The sequence below is a fragment of the Hyperolius riggenbachi genome, chromosome 1 (genome assembly GCF_040937935.1).
Source record: "Hyperolius riggenbachi isolate aHypRig1 chromosome 1, aHypRig1.pri, whole genome shotgun sequence".
Classification (NCBI taxonomy): domain Eukaryota; kingdom Metazoa; phylum Chordata; class Amphibia; order Anura; family Hyperoliidae; genus Hyperolius; species Hyperolius riggenbachi.
In genome coordinates, this window is record NC_090646.1 from 145,078,675 (window position 1) to 145,094,179 (window position 15,505).

Below are 15,505 nucleotides of genomic sequence, written 5' to 3' on the forward strand. Positions count from 1 at the left end.
CGCTCCTAAAATAGTGCCTAACCCTAACCTCTTCTAGTTAACATTGTGGTCAGCTGCACACCTTCTGTGTGTGCTGGACCCCAGGGTATACAACCACATACCAGTGAAGTCTGCAAAGTAATTGGCTGGAAGTCTGCATACCAATATCTAAATATAAATGATCCATATCCTTTATTTCATGATCAAAACACCCAAGAAGCCAACACCTCTGCCTGTCCTTGTTCCTGCCTTAAGAAAGTGGACCCTACGTGGCCCTAAAACAGTTGTTGTAAGTTTTGATCAAGCAATAAAAGATAAGAATACTTTTAATATTCAGACATTGATGTGCAGACTTCCAATCAACCCTTGCTGATGCTCACATTCCATTGTTTTCCTTCTCCAATGCTTGGTGCGGGCATCAGTACTTGTTATATAGAATATTTTGTTTTATAATTTGCTACCGCTACTAATCTAGCATGGCCAACCCCTATGTTCATTCCAGTTGAGGTTTCTTTAACAATTTACAATGCTTTAGAAAGCAAATGGAAAACACTTAGCAAAAAAACAATTTATTTCCAATATATAGGAATAAAGAAATTTTAATTTTGACAAAATCATCATAAATGAAAACTGAATATTGACAATGATATTTATACAAAATATAAAAAAGGAATGTATATACATGGTTATAAAAATATAATTTGGCAAGTAAATACAGCACGTAGTTAATGTAGAAGCAAGCACTGCTTAGGTAGTAAAGATCAAACAAAAAAAAATCCATACATATTTTACAGTTTATCAGTGGAAAGTCATCCATAGCTGCATAAACATTGTGAGAAAAAAACAAGCTTATATGAATACTGCTGATTAGATAATGACCAACAGCTCTGGTGTGAAATTCACTTTACTTGCACTCTGAGTTCAGCATTCTTGAAATTCCAACTGTTTTGACATGTAGGTTTCACTGGAGTCGTTCTCTTATTACGTACTATTTGTTTTGTGCTCATGTTCCATGACCCAGGTATGTGTGTGTGGAGAGAGGCCTGAACTACAGGTATAGACCAGAATCCTCTTGCAATATGAGCCATTGAGAGCACATCCCACAGTCAGGTTTTAAGATAAAATATTTACAATTTTTTTGTAGAAAATAAACATAATTATAGCACACAAAACATACAATTGTAAACATTATAAATTAAGGTACATTATTATTTATGAAATTATACATTTTTTAATTTTTTTCCCTCCAAATGGGCTGTTTCTGAGCGCACCTGAACTCTAGCCCAGGACACAATGAAAAGTCTTTCTTTCACGTATAGTTGCCGAATAAATTGATTGGACTGTGCTCTCGGCTTGTTTAGCTAGATCAGAGTGTCAATAAGCTCTTATCAGCAGCTGTGAATCAGAGATTTGCAGTGGCAACTCTCTGCCCTACAGTAAACACAGGTTTAACCCTTTCAATGCTTACAGTGAAATGAATGCAAGTAAAACGTGTTTTTTTTTAGGCTTCCTTTAAACTGTGGTGTAGAAATGTTTTGTCATCATGCTGTGGCTAATCTTATAGAGCAGAGAGGTAGTTCTGAGTTTAGTTTCACTTTAAGAAATACATATTGTAATCTTGATTTAATACAGTAGAATCAATGCACTCTACTGAAAGCAGATTATCTGTTTGAATTTAATGCCTGGTACACACCATGCAATTTCCCAGCAGATATGCCGGTCGAATAGATAATTTCAGACGGGTCCAATCTGGTTTCCGATTGTTTTTCAAATTGATTTCGGGATCACTTCTATACAAGTAGTAGCAATACCACCCCCCACCAAAAAAAAAGACCTAGGGCTCGATTCACAAAGCGGTGCTTACCCAGTTAGAGACTTTAGGCGTGATAACCATTGCACCATGCTGGTGAAAAGCCAGTTTAGGCGTGATAAGTTTAGGCATGATAAGTTTAGGCGTGATAAGTTTAGATCGCGGGCAAAGTCCCGCATGCAAAGCAGCGCCATTAAACTCTATGCGAAGTGCACCAGACTTTGCTAGCGCAAAACCTTTGATTAGCTGTTCACTGCGGTGCTAACCCAGTTGGTGCTTAAACTTATCACGCCTAAACTTATCACACCTAAACTTATCACGCCTAAACTTATATATTATTATTATAATTATATATCATATTATCCAAACTACTGGGTTGAGCCAATCACTGGGGACCGTGCGCCGGATTGAAGCCATTTAATCAGTGTATATGAAGTGTTTATGTGTTTTAAACCATTACTGGACATAATCATTTAAGTAGCAAGTATGTATTTTTATAGTTTAAAAGTGCTTCATCTACCTTATCATTAATTGCTACACATCTACAGATACTAAAAACTATATTTGGAAATGGGAAGGGAAATTGCTTCATTTTCCATGCAGTTATACGCAATACATTATACTTCCCTATTTGCATTACATCATACCATTATATACAAGACACAGATATCATTTCTGCTGTATCAAAATGCCCCGTTAGTTACATAGAAATACATATTCACAGCAGAAACACAGGAGGCTCTGAGAACCCATCGAATAGCTGCAAAGAACTGTCCAATCAGTTTTATTACTTTTCATCAAGAGGCCACTTGTAATTTCCGTCTTGAACTTGGATTCCTCTGAAAAGATTTTGGCTGATACTGTGAACCTTGACAGACAAAAAGACATTTTTTAAGAGTGTACAATTTACAAAAAACAAAAAGTAAGTGTTTTTCTCGGCAACACAGACTGCAAGTAAAAAAAAACAAAAAAGGATTTACATCCGTCACGGGATAACTCTGTCTAATCTACATACAACAACTCTAATTACCAGCTGTAATTGTAATCACCTGGCTAAAATACTTTATTAATCACTTAACAGGTATGAGTATACAGATTGGCTAAAGAATACTTGTACCAAGCTCAGGAAATGAGTAACAGTACGGAAGTGACGTGCTTCACTCAAGTGAAGTCATTAGGCTTAAAGGACCACTGTAGTGAGACGTACATGGAGACTGCCATATTTATTCTCTTTTAAACAATACCAGTTTCCAGGCAGCCCTGCTGATCTATTTGGCTGCAGTAGTGTCTGAGTCACACCAGAAACAAGCATGTAGCTAATCTTGTCAGATCTGACAATAGTGGCAGAAACACCTGATCTGCTGCATGCTTGTTTGGGTCTATAGTTAAGAGTATTAGAGGCAGAGGATCAGCAGGATAGCCAGGCAACACGTGTTGCTTGAGAGGAATTAAATATGGCAGCCACCTTATCCCTCTAGCTTCAGTTGTCCTTTAAAGTGAACCTGTAGAGGAGAAAGTGCCACAAATGGGTACTTATCTGAGAAGAGGAAGGCCTCTGCATAAAAGCTTCCCCGTCCCCCTAGGCCTCGCCATTCAAACAACTAGGACCCCCGCAGAACCTCTTCAACAAAGGCTTGTCAAAGACTGTGCATAGCCGCACTGTGCAGGACGCCCCGTGCAGTAGCATGCAGCTGCTCAGGGTTGGTCTTTTCCATGCTAATTGTGCTTGCGCAGTTCGGCCACACTCATCCACAGATGGGAACACAACTGTGAACTTCCAGAGGGTCCCAGCGCTGGATGGGTGGTCAGAAGGAAGTGAGAAGCCTCTGGAGGGTCAAGAGGCTTCCCTCTGCTGAGGTATCTAAACTTTGCTTTGTTCAAAGTTACAGGTTTATTTTAAAGGGAATCTGAAGTGAAAATAAACTCATGATAAAATGATTTGTATGTGTAGTACAGCTAAGAAATAAACCATCATTAGCACAAATATAAGTGCCATATTGTTTCCAGTACAGGAAGAGTTAAAAAACTTCAATTGTTATCTATGCAAAAGAGCTTATCTGAGCTCTGCGACTTTTGAAGCACTTATCTCAACCGTCTCTCATTATTTCTTCTTTGTTTATGGTTTTTCTGCAAATGAAAGTTTAAAGGGTCAGTAGCCTGCTCTGGGAAATCATTTAAAATGCTGAGTGTAGTGTGGAAACTGCAATTATTAGAGAATGATGCAATGTTATAAAAAAAGCTACATACCTGAAATAAAAATATGATTTATAATTATATGAACTATGAAATATGATGAGTTTATTTGCTACTAATGTTCTATTAATTATCTGTACTACACAACCAATTAATTGTATCATAAGTTTTATTTCGCTTCAGTGTCACTTTAAAGGGGACCTAGAGTGACTGGAATATGGATGCTGCCATCTTCATACTCGAATAAACAAAGCCAGTTGTCTGGCTTCTGTGCTGATACTCTGTTTCTAAAGGTGGCCATACATGAATCAATTTCTTCTTTTTTTTTTTTTTTTTTAAGATTTATTAAGTTATTTTATCAAAACTACCATTCAATTTTCAAAGCAATCAACCTGATTTTTCCAACACATCTGATCAGATTTTTATTGAAAAACTTGAATAATCGTTTGTTTTTCATTGATTGAAAAAAATAATCTTTTCAATTTCTTCTGTATTCGATTGTTTTGGTCGAATAAATGGGCACCTTAATACTTAATTAAAAATACACGATTTCAGAACTAAAATCTATTTTCTAAATTATAATAATAAATAGCAGGATTTTTTCAGCTGCATGCTGACACATAAAATATTTTACATTTATTGGAGGAACCCCTCCCATCCTTTCATATTGCCGGGACAGAATCCGGCAGACTGGTGGAGTAGGTGGTGTCCAGCAAAGGAGGAATTGCTAATGGCTGCCACCTGTATAACCCTAGTTATGAAAAGAGAAAGGTAAAAAGCATGCACTGAAATGCTCATAGGCTTGAAGGAGTGTTTATTTATCTTTGTATGTGTCAGAGTGGCGCAACTAAATATTTTGAATTTAAAAAATGCTTAGTTTGGGATCGCTTTAAGTCCCTGGCCCAGAATCTGCATGCAGATCAGATGCTTTCCCTCTGGTCTGACTCCACTGGCTGCATGCTTGTAGGTGTGCGACTCAAAATCAAATAAAGTCAAAAGTTCATGACAGCCAGGCAAATGGCCTTCTTTATAAAGGAATGAAGATGGCAGCTTCCATATTCCTATCATTTCAGGGAGTGTATAGTGTGTTTTTATATTTGTTTTACTTATTACACTTAGCATTAAAAAAATAAACATTTTAAAAAGATAGCATTTTTTCTTTGAGAGAAGAATTTTAACCCCTTCCGTACCTTGGACCTTTTAAAGAGACACTGAAGCGAGAATAATTCTCGCTTCAGAGCTCATAGTTAGCAGGGGCACGTGTGCCCCTGCTAAAACGCCGCTATCCCGCGGCTAAACGGGGGTTCCTTCACCCCCAACCCCCCCCCGCAAAATCAACGACCAAATTGGTCGTAGATTTTGCTGCTCCTAGAGGCAGGGCTAACGGCTGCAGCCCTGCCTCCAGTCGCGTCTATCAGCGGCGCATTGCCACCACTCCCCCGCCCCTCTCAGCGAAGGAAGACTGAGAGGGGCGGGGGAGAGGCGGAGATACGCGCTGACAGACGCGCGTGGGGCAGGGCTACGACGGTTAGCCCTGCCTTAATCCGGAAGAGATCCCCGGCTGCACAGAGGGGATTTCGGGGGGAAAGGGACCCCCGTTTAGCCGCGCGATAGCGGCGTTTTAGCAGGGGCACACATGCCCCTGCTAACTATAAACTCTGAAGTGAGATTTATTCTCGCTTCAGAGTCTCTTTAAGGACCAGAGACTGCTGGTACCACAAAATCGGGCTTATCAATGAATCGCCGCACATACCCGCCGCTCAACCCGTTCTCCAATCACTGCAGGCCCTCTCTCTGCTGTTGCTATGACAGCAGAGCTGTGTGTGTCGGTCAGGAGCTGCTTTCATTGGCCCTTAAAGAGACACTGAAGCGAGACTAAATCTCGCTTCAGCTCTCATATATAGCAGGGGCACGTGTGCCCCTGCTAAAACGCCGCTATCCCGCGGCTAAACGGGGGTCCCTTCACCCCCAACCCACCCCCCGCAAAAGTTGGTCGCTAGGTTGGTCGTAGAATTTCCCTTCCTGGAGGCAGGGCTAACGGCTGCAGCCCTGCCTCCAGTCGCGTCTATCAGACGCGCATCGCCGCCTCTCCCCCGCCCCTCTCAGTGAAGGAAGACTGAGAGGGGCGGGGGAGAGGCGGAGATACGCGTCTGACAGACGCGCGTGGGGCAGGGCTGAGGCGGCTAGCCCTGCCCCAATGCGGAAGCGCTCCCCCGCATTACGGAGGGGATTTGGGGGGACAGGGACCCCCGTTAAGCCGCAGGATAGCGGCGGTTTAGCAGGGGCACAAGTGCCCCTGCTATATATGAGGTCTGAAGCGAGAACTATTCTCGCTTCAGACTCTCTTGAACCCTGTCCAGTAATGTGACTCACAGTGATCATGTGGTCAGGAGCCAATGAAAGTTGCTTCTGACCAGCTCACAGAGCTCTGCCGTCATATAGACGGCAGGGCAAGTGAACTGCGGCAGGTGCAGGGCGGCGAGATTGGCGGTAGCGCGCGGCAGGCTAGTTAAAATCGTCCTGTCAGAGCCGTGCAGCCACCTGCAGGGCGTAGGTTTCAACTAACGCGGTACGTAAGCAGTTAAACAACATAACAACAAACTCCCCAAACTTGGTGTCTGGTAGCTGGGCTTATGCTCTATGGAACTAAGTTATCTTTAGTACAGCAAAATGAGGCTTTTCGTTTATTTACAAAGCTTTAAACAAATACCAGCTTCTCTAAGCAAACATCATATTAGTTAGCAGTGATATTGTATCACGATTTACAAGTATTTCATAGGCATTCAAAAAGAGCACACCCAGTCTGCAGTCAATTTAATGTCCTACCAACCTGTCATGAAAGTATAAGCGGATGAAAGCAAAATTCAGTTTCGCCTGAGGTGAAAATGAGCGGTTGTGTATGCGGGCTGAGGCAGTGGGGGTTAAAGGGTATCCGAGATGAAAAACTAACTATAACAAGTAACTTGTCTATATATCTTATCTAAAGTTTACACAGCAAATCTAGTTGCAAACAGCTTCAACAGTTTGATTATTTATTCCTGTGATACAATGAGAGTGGCCATGTTCTGTTTTGTCACATTACACACAGGCAAGCTGATCTGTATGTCCAGCCCTCAGCCTGTGAAAACTTCACTCCCCTCTCCTCCTCCCTCCTCCCCTCTGCCTCTGAAATCTCTGGCTAGTAACACCTCCTCCTCCTCCTGCCCAGACTGAGCTCCCATAAGCCCTTGCTATGTGGATCCGAGAGTGCCAAAGCACTCTGGAGAAGCTGTGGCTTGTTTAGATTATAGGGAATTAGAGTATTAAAATGAAAAAAATAGTATTGTGAATATAGTGAAAGGAACACAATTATGCAATGAGTAAAAGTTTATCTCGGATCTACTTTAACTCACCTTGGTCGACACCTCTGGCCGCAGCTCTCCATGCCCCTCTACATTCTCCCAACACTCCCAATACTTCCTCCTAGCTGTGAAGTATGAAGTATCAGGAGGATGTAGAGGGGCATGGTGCACTGTGGCCAGAGGCAGCGACCAAGGTGAGTTAACAACCACTGCGGCTCAAGCCACCTACACCAACGCTCAGGTGAAACTGAATTTCGCTTTTTCCCGCTCATCCTTAGCTATCATAGCAAGTGCAACAGTGGTTACAGGAGACTGCACAATAAATATTAAATCTGACCTTTAATTGGCATAGTGCAGTTTGTTAAATCTGATATTTTCTTTTGTTTATGTGAAGTGTCAATTATAAAATGGGGCCTCCACTCCATTTCTTGCAATGACAGAAGTGAGACCAAGATAAAATAAATGTAAACTTTGGTCTTTTACTGGAGCTGACAGACAGCAAATCAATACAGATAACAAGAGCCAAATATCACAGAAACATGATTCTTATCAATTTAGCCGTGGAGGAAAGCCCAGCGGGGTAAAGTCTACTCTGATAAATAAGCGTGAAAAAAATCTGGTGTCACATGTAATATGAGACACAAATGCTGAAAACATATTTCAGCAGGTAAGTGGATTTTTGTTTTTCAAGGACCTTGGACGTATCCTTTAAGTATACTACTGTATTATACATATATTGTGATTTGTATTTCAGGTAGTGTTACTGTGGTTGCTCTTTTGTTAAGTGGGTATAAAATGTATTATATTATTTTACTATATCTTGTTATCTAACAGGGCATCTTACTTGTTAGGAAAGCTTGTCCTGTCCAGGTATGGTTAGCAAAATCCAAAGGTGTAAAAGATCTTCTGTGTGATGTCTCTGACTGATATTTAAAAAAAAAAGGAAAAACTGTGTATTAGATATGTATCCTAGTTCATTTATCCATTATACAAGAAATATTTTTTTAATTAATTAAAAAAGATAATAAGCATGCTGTGCTTATATAAAGATATCCGGACCCTGAAAGTGTGCGTTGTGTTTGGTCTTGAAAATTGTTCCACCATGACAGTTCTCTCCCTTAGAGGGCGCCGTCCTGTAGGATCGGGTACCGCACTAGATACTCGGCTTTGAAGATGCTTTCCTCTTCTCTGCTGCACAGAAAGGAAAAAATGAACAAGGCAAACATAATTATGTGTTATATAGTGTACATACCTTCATTAAAAGTGTGCAGTAGTCAAAAGGAAATATGGCAGGCATGCATTATTATTGTTTAAAATAACATTTTATTTTAACCACTTCACCACTGAGGGGTTTTACCCCCTGACCACCAGAGCCATTTTCACCTTTCAGTGCTCCTTCCATTCATTCGTCTATAACTTTATTATTACTTATCGCAATGAAATGAACTATATCTTGTTTTTTCCGCCACCAATTAGGCTTTCTTTAGGTGGGACATTATGCCAAGAATTATTTTATTCTAAATGTGTTTTAATGGGGAAAATAGGAAAAAATGTGGGAAAAAATTATTATTTTCAGTTTTCGGCCATTATAGTTTTTAAATAATGCATGCTACTGTAATTAAAACCCATGAAATTTATTTGCCCATTATTCCCGATTATAAAACCGTTTAAATTATGTCCCTATCACAATGTTTGGCCCCAATATTTTATTTGGAAATAAAGGTGCATTTTTTTTCAGTTTTGCGTCCATCCCTAATTACAAGCCCGTAGTTTATAAAGTAACAGTGTTATACCCTCTTGACATAAATATTTAAAAAGTTCAGTCCCTAAGGTAACTATTTATGTTTTTTTTTTTATTGTATATATTTATTTTTTTTTAAATTACCAAAAAAAAAATTGGGGAGTGTGAGAGGTAATGAGTTAATTTATTATGTAAAACAATTTATTTGTATGTGTAAAATGCATTAGGGTGTAGATTACTATTTGGACACAAGATGGCCACAGTGAGTATGTTTACATGCGACCTGTAAGCGACCGGAAGGACGCTTACAGGAAGCAGTAGGAGGCTGGGAGACTCACAATGATCACGCTGTTTCTGAAAGAAGCAGCAGATCATTGCGGGGGCTTAGATCAACGAACGGGAATGGATTTTCCCGTTCATTGATCTCCGGGCAAGCGGGCGGCGGCGTGCACGAGCGGCGGGTGCGCGCGCACTAGCGGCGGTAGCGCGGACAGCGGCGGGAGCGCGGAAGGTACTCCGTCCCTGTTTTTTTAGGAGGGAAAAAAGGGACGGAGAAATTCGTAACGCCGGGGGTAAAGTGATTAAACAAATCTGTGACATTCTGAAACTCGTATTTTATAGTTTCTGAGAAAGTCCCAGACAATCTTGTGAATAGGAAGGTTGCCTTAGGCACCATCTCACTGAACAACAAGCCCTTCCCATATTATGCTATGAGAGGTGTGTATCTCCTTTAAAGAAAACCTGTAACTAAAAAAAGTTCACCTGGGGGGGTACTCACCTCGGGTGGGGGAAGCCTCCGGATCCTATCGAGGCTCCCCCTATCCTCCTGTGTCCCACAGCGGTCTCGCTGTGCCCCTCCGAAAAGCCGCACGGAGATAGGCGGAAATAGCCGATCGCTGTCAGTCAGCTCTACTGCGCAGGCACAAATCTCCTGCACCTGCGTAGCAGAGCGGACCTGACAGAGATTGGCTATTTCCGCCTATCTCCATGCTGAGAGCTGCATCAGCGCCCCCCCTGGAGCCAGGGAAGGTAAATATATCAAGTGTTGTCAGGCTTGTCGAGCCAGGAATGCGGGACGCTTTGGGGGAGCCAGCGCTGGATTGCCTGTAATTACAGGGGAGGGAGAAGCCTCATTGGGACCCTGAGGCTTCCCCCTCCTGAGGTAAGTACCCCCCAGGGGACATTTTATTTTTTTTAAGGAGTCTCTTTAAAATGGGTTTGCACAATCATTTTAAGTTCAATAACTTTGAATGCAAAAGAGTCACAGATGTTGTAAAGCAGACAGGTATTTTTCAAAGACACACAGGTCCTCTTCTTCAGCGTAACAACATAGGAATTGCATATACAGTTCATTAGAGTAGCGCTCAAAGCTGGCCTATGACTTCTCAGGGATATGTGTCAGCTAAAACTGTAACTATGTGCAGTCCACCACCAGGAGGGGTTTCACACCATGTGCTCTCCCACCTTCAGTAATCGACTCATAGGATCTGATGACCACTTGGGTCTGTCAGTGGGTGTGGAGTGTATGGCCACCCCCTGCCACTCTGGCAATCCCCTCTGCAAGGCCTCCCTCTTTCCCTGAAGACGTCCTCCAGCATACCTCATAAAAAGAAATGCTTCAGATAGTGTAAAAATACTTTCTTTTTAATTAAAAGCAAAAATGTACATGGGCTCTTTAAAAAGAAGCGGAATAGTGTGGGTGGGCTGAATGTTTATGCCCTGCTGGGCTGGCCTTGCTGTGTGTACACAGAAGCTCATGCCACCTGCTCTGCCTGTCTGTGCCTTCACAGTTCCTGCTATCAATAGCAGAGGGTATGGTGTCAATTTTTTTTTTTTTTTTTTAGAAGATACATAATATGCTATTTTGAGGTTATTGCAATTCATGCTAGTATAGGATTCCAATTGAAATTAAATTTTTGAGGTGACCCAAGTTGTCAACAGATCTGTTGAGTTGTTTCAGGTAACATATTATGCGGCACTGGCCATTTAAAGAAGAGAAGCAGTATTTGGAGCTGCTATAAATGTTGTTAATACTGTTATTAGCGCTTCTTTCCTAGATTGTTCCCTGACTGATGATACTTTGCATATATTTAGTTTGGTGTGTATATGCTGCACGTTTTTAAACTACTGCATACACATTTGTATTAACATTGAAAGAATGTCTAAGCACCTCCACACTGTTCTTTCATAGATTGTTGCCTGATGACATCTTTCATAGATTGTTGCCTGATGACAATTTGCATATATTTAGTTTGACATATATATGCTGCACTTCTTAAATAACTGCATACGCTTGATTTTAAATTAATGCATACACATTTGTGTTAACATTGTAAGAATGTCTAAGCACTTCCGGACTGGGGCGGAATTTTACTGCTCAATTAGTGAGCTGGGAATATGTTAAATAGATGTCACTAGGCCAGCTCTGCAACCCCTGATGAGTTGCCATAGCAACAAAACCTTGAGCGTAGCTTGGCTAATGACACATACTGAGTGAGCTGTGTTATTGAGCTTGCTGCTTAGTTTTTAAATACGGTGGTAGCAGGAAGTGTGAGAGCCCAGACGATCAGAGCAGGTGACGTGAGCTTCTGTGTACACATAGCAAGGCCAGCCCGGCAGGGCATAAACATTCAGCCCACCCACACTGTACCGCCTTTTTTAAAGAGCCCATGTGAATGTTTGCTTTTTAATAAAAAGAAGGTATTTTTACACTATCTGAAGCGTTTCTTTTTATGAGGTGTGCTAGAGGACAGAGGAGGCCTTGCAGAGGGGATTGCCAGAGTGACAGGCGGTGGCCATACACGCCACACGTGCTGACAGATCCAAGTGGTCAACAGATCTGTTGAGTCGATTACTGAAGGGGGGAGAGCACATGGTGGGAAATACCTTCTGCATATGGTTACAATTTTAGCTGACAGTGTTTTCCCCAGGCTCTTTTAGCCGGGTGCTCCGCCCGGCTAATTTTGGTGAGCACCCAGCTGTCACCTCGTCCTCAGCCTATGCTGTAAGCAGAGCTGCGCCGACCCTGCATTCCTGCGTCGCACACCATTCCTGCGTCGCACACATGATGCTCAGTTCCCAAGTTATGAGGTTTTTAAGGAGGGGTGTCCCCTGAACTTGGCTGCACCTCCATTTCAAAACCCCATAACTTGGGATCTGAGCATCATACCGACTTGGGACCCACTGCAGCAGAAAGCGGGGACTTTTCAGCTTTACAAAAATGGTTAGATCTGGGTAGGGGATCAAACAGAACTTTAACAAAAAGCTGTCAAACTTTCCAGACGGGACAATACGTAAGTACCCATAAGTTTTGAAGACACCGATTTATGCTGCGAAGGAAGAAGAAGACCTATTGGGTGTGCTGTTTATCATCATGTCGGGTTCGTCCCGTACTTCTGTAATTGCACTTTCTGCAGCCAGGTTCAGGGGACACCCCGCCTTCAAAACCCCATAACTTGGGAACTGAGCAACATACTGACTCAGGACAACAGAAAGCTGAGACTTTCAGCATTCCAAAAATGAAAACTTTCCAGAAGGGATAAGTAAGTACCAACTTATGTCAAGTGCCTTGGGTCTCTCATTACAAATGAAGGAGCAGCGCAACTATGCACACTCGTCTCCTCTCTGTCTTACTGGCATGGGCAGGAGACTCAATTCCACTGTGCTCTCTGCAGCAAGGTGCAGGGGACACCCGTCCCACCCACCCACCCCTAACTTGGGAATGGGGCAACGCATTGACTTGGGACAAAGGAAAAGCCGGGACTTTTAGCTTTCCAAAAATGGTTAGATCTGGCTAGGGGATCAAACAAAACTTTAACAAAAAGCTGCCAAACTTTCCACACGGAATAATACGTAAGTACCCATTTCTACTATTGTTAAAGGGTTAGCACAGGGGTCTCAAACTCCATTTACCTGGGGGCCGCAGGAGGCAAAGTCAGGATGAGGCTGGGCCGCATAAGGGAATTTATCAATCAGCAGCTTCCCCCCCCCCCTCCCCCCCTTGCATTGATTTTAATTTCAAAATCCAATTCACACTGAAGCAAACTATTTTGCCTATTTTACCTTATAGTTCGCTTCAGTGCTCCCATTACAAGTAATCTGCCGCGTCCCCACCGCAAAACGAGGGCTGCAGAGCCCCCAAATCGCCCGGGGGGCAATCCGCCGGCATTTCCTGGAAGGGGCAGAGCTTACAGCTTCAGCTCTGCCCCTCCTGACGTCAATCGCGGCGCATCGCCGCCTCTGCCCATCCCTCTGTGAAGGAAGAGTAAGATGGGCAGGCAGAGGCGGCGATGCGATGGATTACTTGGGAGCACTGACGCGAACTATAAGCTTTTGCCGGCGAGGGCCACAAAATATTGTATCGAGGGCCGCAAATGGCCCGCGGGCCGCGAGTTTGAGACCCCTGGGTTAGCAGGACTATGCGCCTTTTTAAAGCAAAATACAATTTAAATAGAGGATACAGTGAACAGAAAGCACACTAGACCAAAGTCTTCTTGTACTTGGCACCCTCTACTGGTTGTTCAGGAAGCTCAGAATTACTTTTTATTTTAACAGTATACAAACCAGTTCAATAGTTCAAAAGTAGTATCCTTTGCTAGTAATTGCTGTCTTCTTTTCATGATTACACATATAATGCTAATTCTGGTAATATGTTATACATACATATTGCTTTCACTGTCATGGCATTGACAGTTTTTCCAGTCTTATCTTAATACTGCCAGATGAAACAGCGAATATAACAACTTACTGCTGAATGCCGAGATCCTGGCACGCTGAGATGTTGCTCCACTGCTTCAGAGCCAATTGGAGGCAATTTATTCCTACTAGTTTGGATGGATGGAGAAGATATCCTCTCCAAGCCTGTGGATCTGAAATACATAACACGGAACTAGTGAGTCGATTGTCCATCTGGATGATTACGCCTTGAAAAGATACCGTTAGTAAAATGACTTTCTAATTACCATGCCATTGTTCGTGTCTCAGTCTCCCATCCACAAGCCATAACAATGTGTTACATTTAAATGTGCAGGGATAATAACTATATAGCATACTATTTATATCCAGTCAGAACCATATTGTTTGTACTTCATAGTATTCTTCCACATCTCCCCCTCACACAGCTTTATCTGACAGTAAAATGGACAAGCATTCAATGGAAACAACACATCACTTAAAGAGGAACTCCAGTGAAAATAATGTAATAAAAAGTGCTTCATTTTTACAATAATTATGTAGAAATAATTTAGTCAGTGTTTGCCCATTGTAAAATCTTTTAAATCCCTGATTTACATTCTGACATTTATTACATGGTGACATTTTTGTAGCTGATGATGTAGCTGCTGCATGCTTTTTTGGCAGTTGGAAACAGCTGTAAACAGCTATTTCCCACAATGCAACAAGGTTCACAGACAGGAAACTGCCAGGAGTACCACGGTCCTCAGAGTTTCTTGTGGGAGGGGCTTCACCACAATATCATACAGCGCCCCCTGAGGGTCTGTTAGTGAAAAGGAATAGATTTCTTATGTAAAAGGGTCTATCAGCTACTGATTGGGATAAAGTTCCATTCATGGTCAGAGTTTCTCTTTAAGTCTTGTATGTGTCTGTTGCTATGGAGAGGAGAGGGGGGACAATGCCTTGCACACGTGAGTAGGAGAAAAATGCGATCCCTCGGGTGACAGGCTGGTAATGTGTTCTGTTCTATGCGGGGAGGGGGTTGACAGAGTGATGCATGAAGAGTAGGCTGGGTGAGTGGGGAGAACAATGTCCTTGGCCAGTGGTGAACAATGTCGATCTGCCAGGCAGATCACTTACCATCATGCCAGGGGCGAACCAATGGCCATCGTACACACACTAGATTTTTGGCAGATGCGGTTATTACCAGCCATGTTTAATCCAGTGTGTGCATGTAGCTTAAAGAGGTAGAAAAGGAGGAGCTACGGGATCTGGACATTAAAGGACGCCTGAAGAGAGAGGGATATGGAGGCTGCCATATTTATTTCCTTTTAAGCAATACCAGCTGCCTCCTATCCTGCTGATCATCTGCTCAAATACTTTTAGCCATAGACCCTGAACAAGCATGCAATAGATCATGTGTTTCTGATCTGACAAGATTAGCTGCATGCTTGTTTCTGGTGATATACAGACATCACTGCAGCCAAATAGATCAGCAGGGTTGCCCGGCAACTGGTATTGTTAAAAAAAATAATATGGTGGCATCCGTATTCTTCTCACTATAGATGTCTTTTAAGGAGGTAAAAAAAAGGTGAACTGGACATTGGGCTCAGACACACTAGAAGCACTTTTCAGAGCATTTGCGATTGCTCAGCGCTTTCTAAACACTTTTTAAAAATTGCTCCCATTCACTTGCATTAAAATCGCAGTAAAAAAATCGCCACGATCGCGTATGCGTAAAAATGTACACGATCACAGTGAAATTTTACG

General features: G+C 42.4%; 1 protein-coding gene across 4 annotated transcripts in view; it reads right to left on the reverse strand.

Moving 5' to 3' along the window:
• Positions 1 to 2,557: 2,557 nt before the first annotated feature.
• Positions 2,558 to 15,505, reverse strand: part of FAM149A (family with sequence similarity 149 member A) — a 134,487-nt gene continuing 121,539 nt past the window's right edge. For 3 of the 4 annotated variants that reach the window (XM_068278666.1, XM_068278669.1, XM_068278668.1), the window contains 4 exons: positions 13,812 to 13,932; positions 8,383 to 8,514; positions 8,168 to 8,246; positions 2,558 to 2,657 (listed from right to left, as the gene is read on the reverse strand). In XM_068278666.1, coding sequence (XP_068134767.1) covers positions 2,587 to 2,657; positions 8,168 to 8,246; positions 8,383 to 8,514; positions 13,812 to 13,932 — 403 coding nt within the window. In that variant the 3' untranslated portion in view covers positions 2,558 to 2,586. The remainder of the gene's footprint in view (positions 2,658 to 8,167; positions 8,247 to 8,382; positions 8,515 to 13,811; positions 13,933 to 15,505) is intronic. The other variant, XM_068278667.1, reaches the window with a different exon arrangement.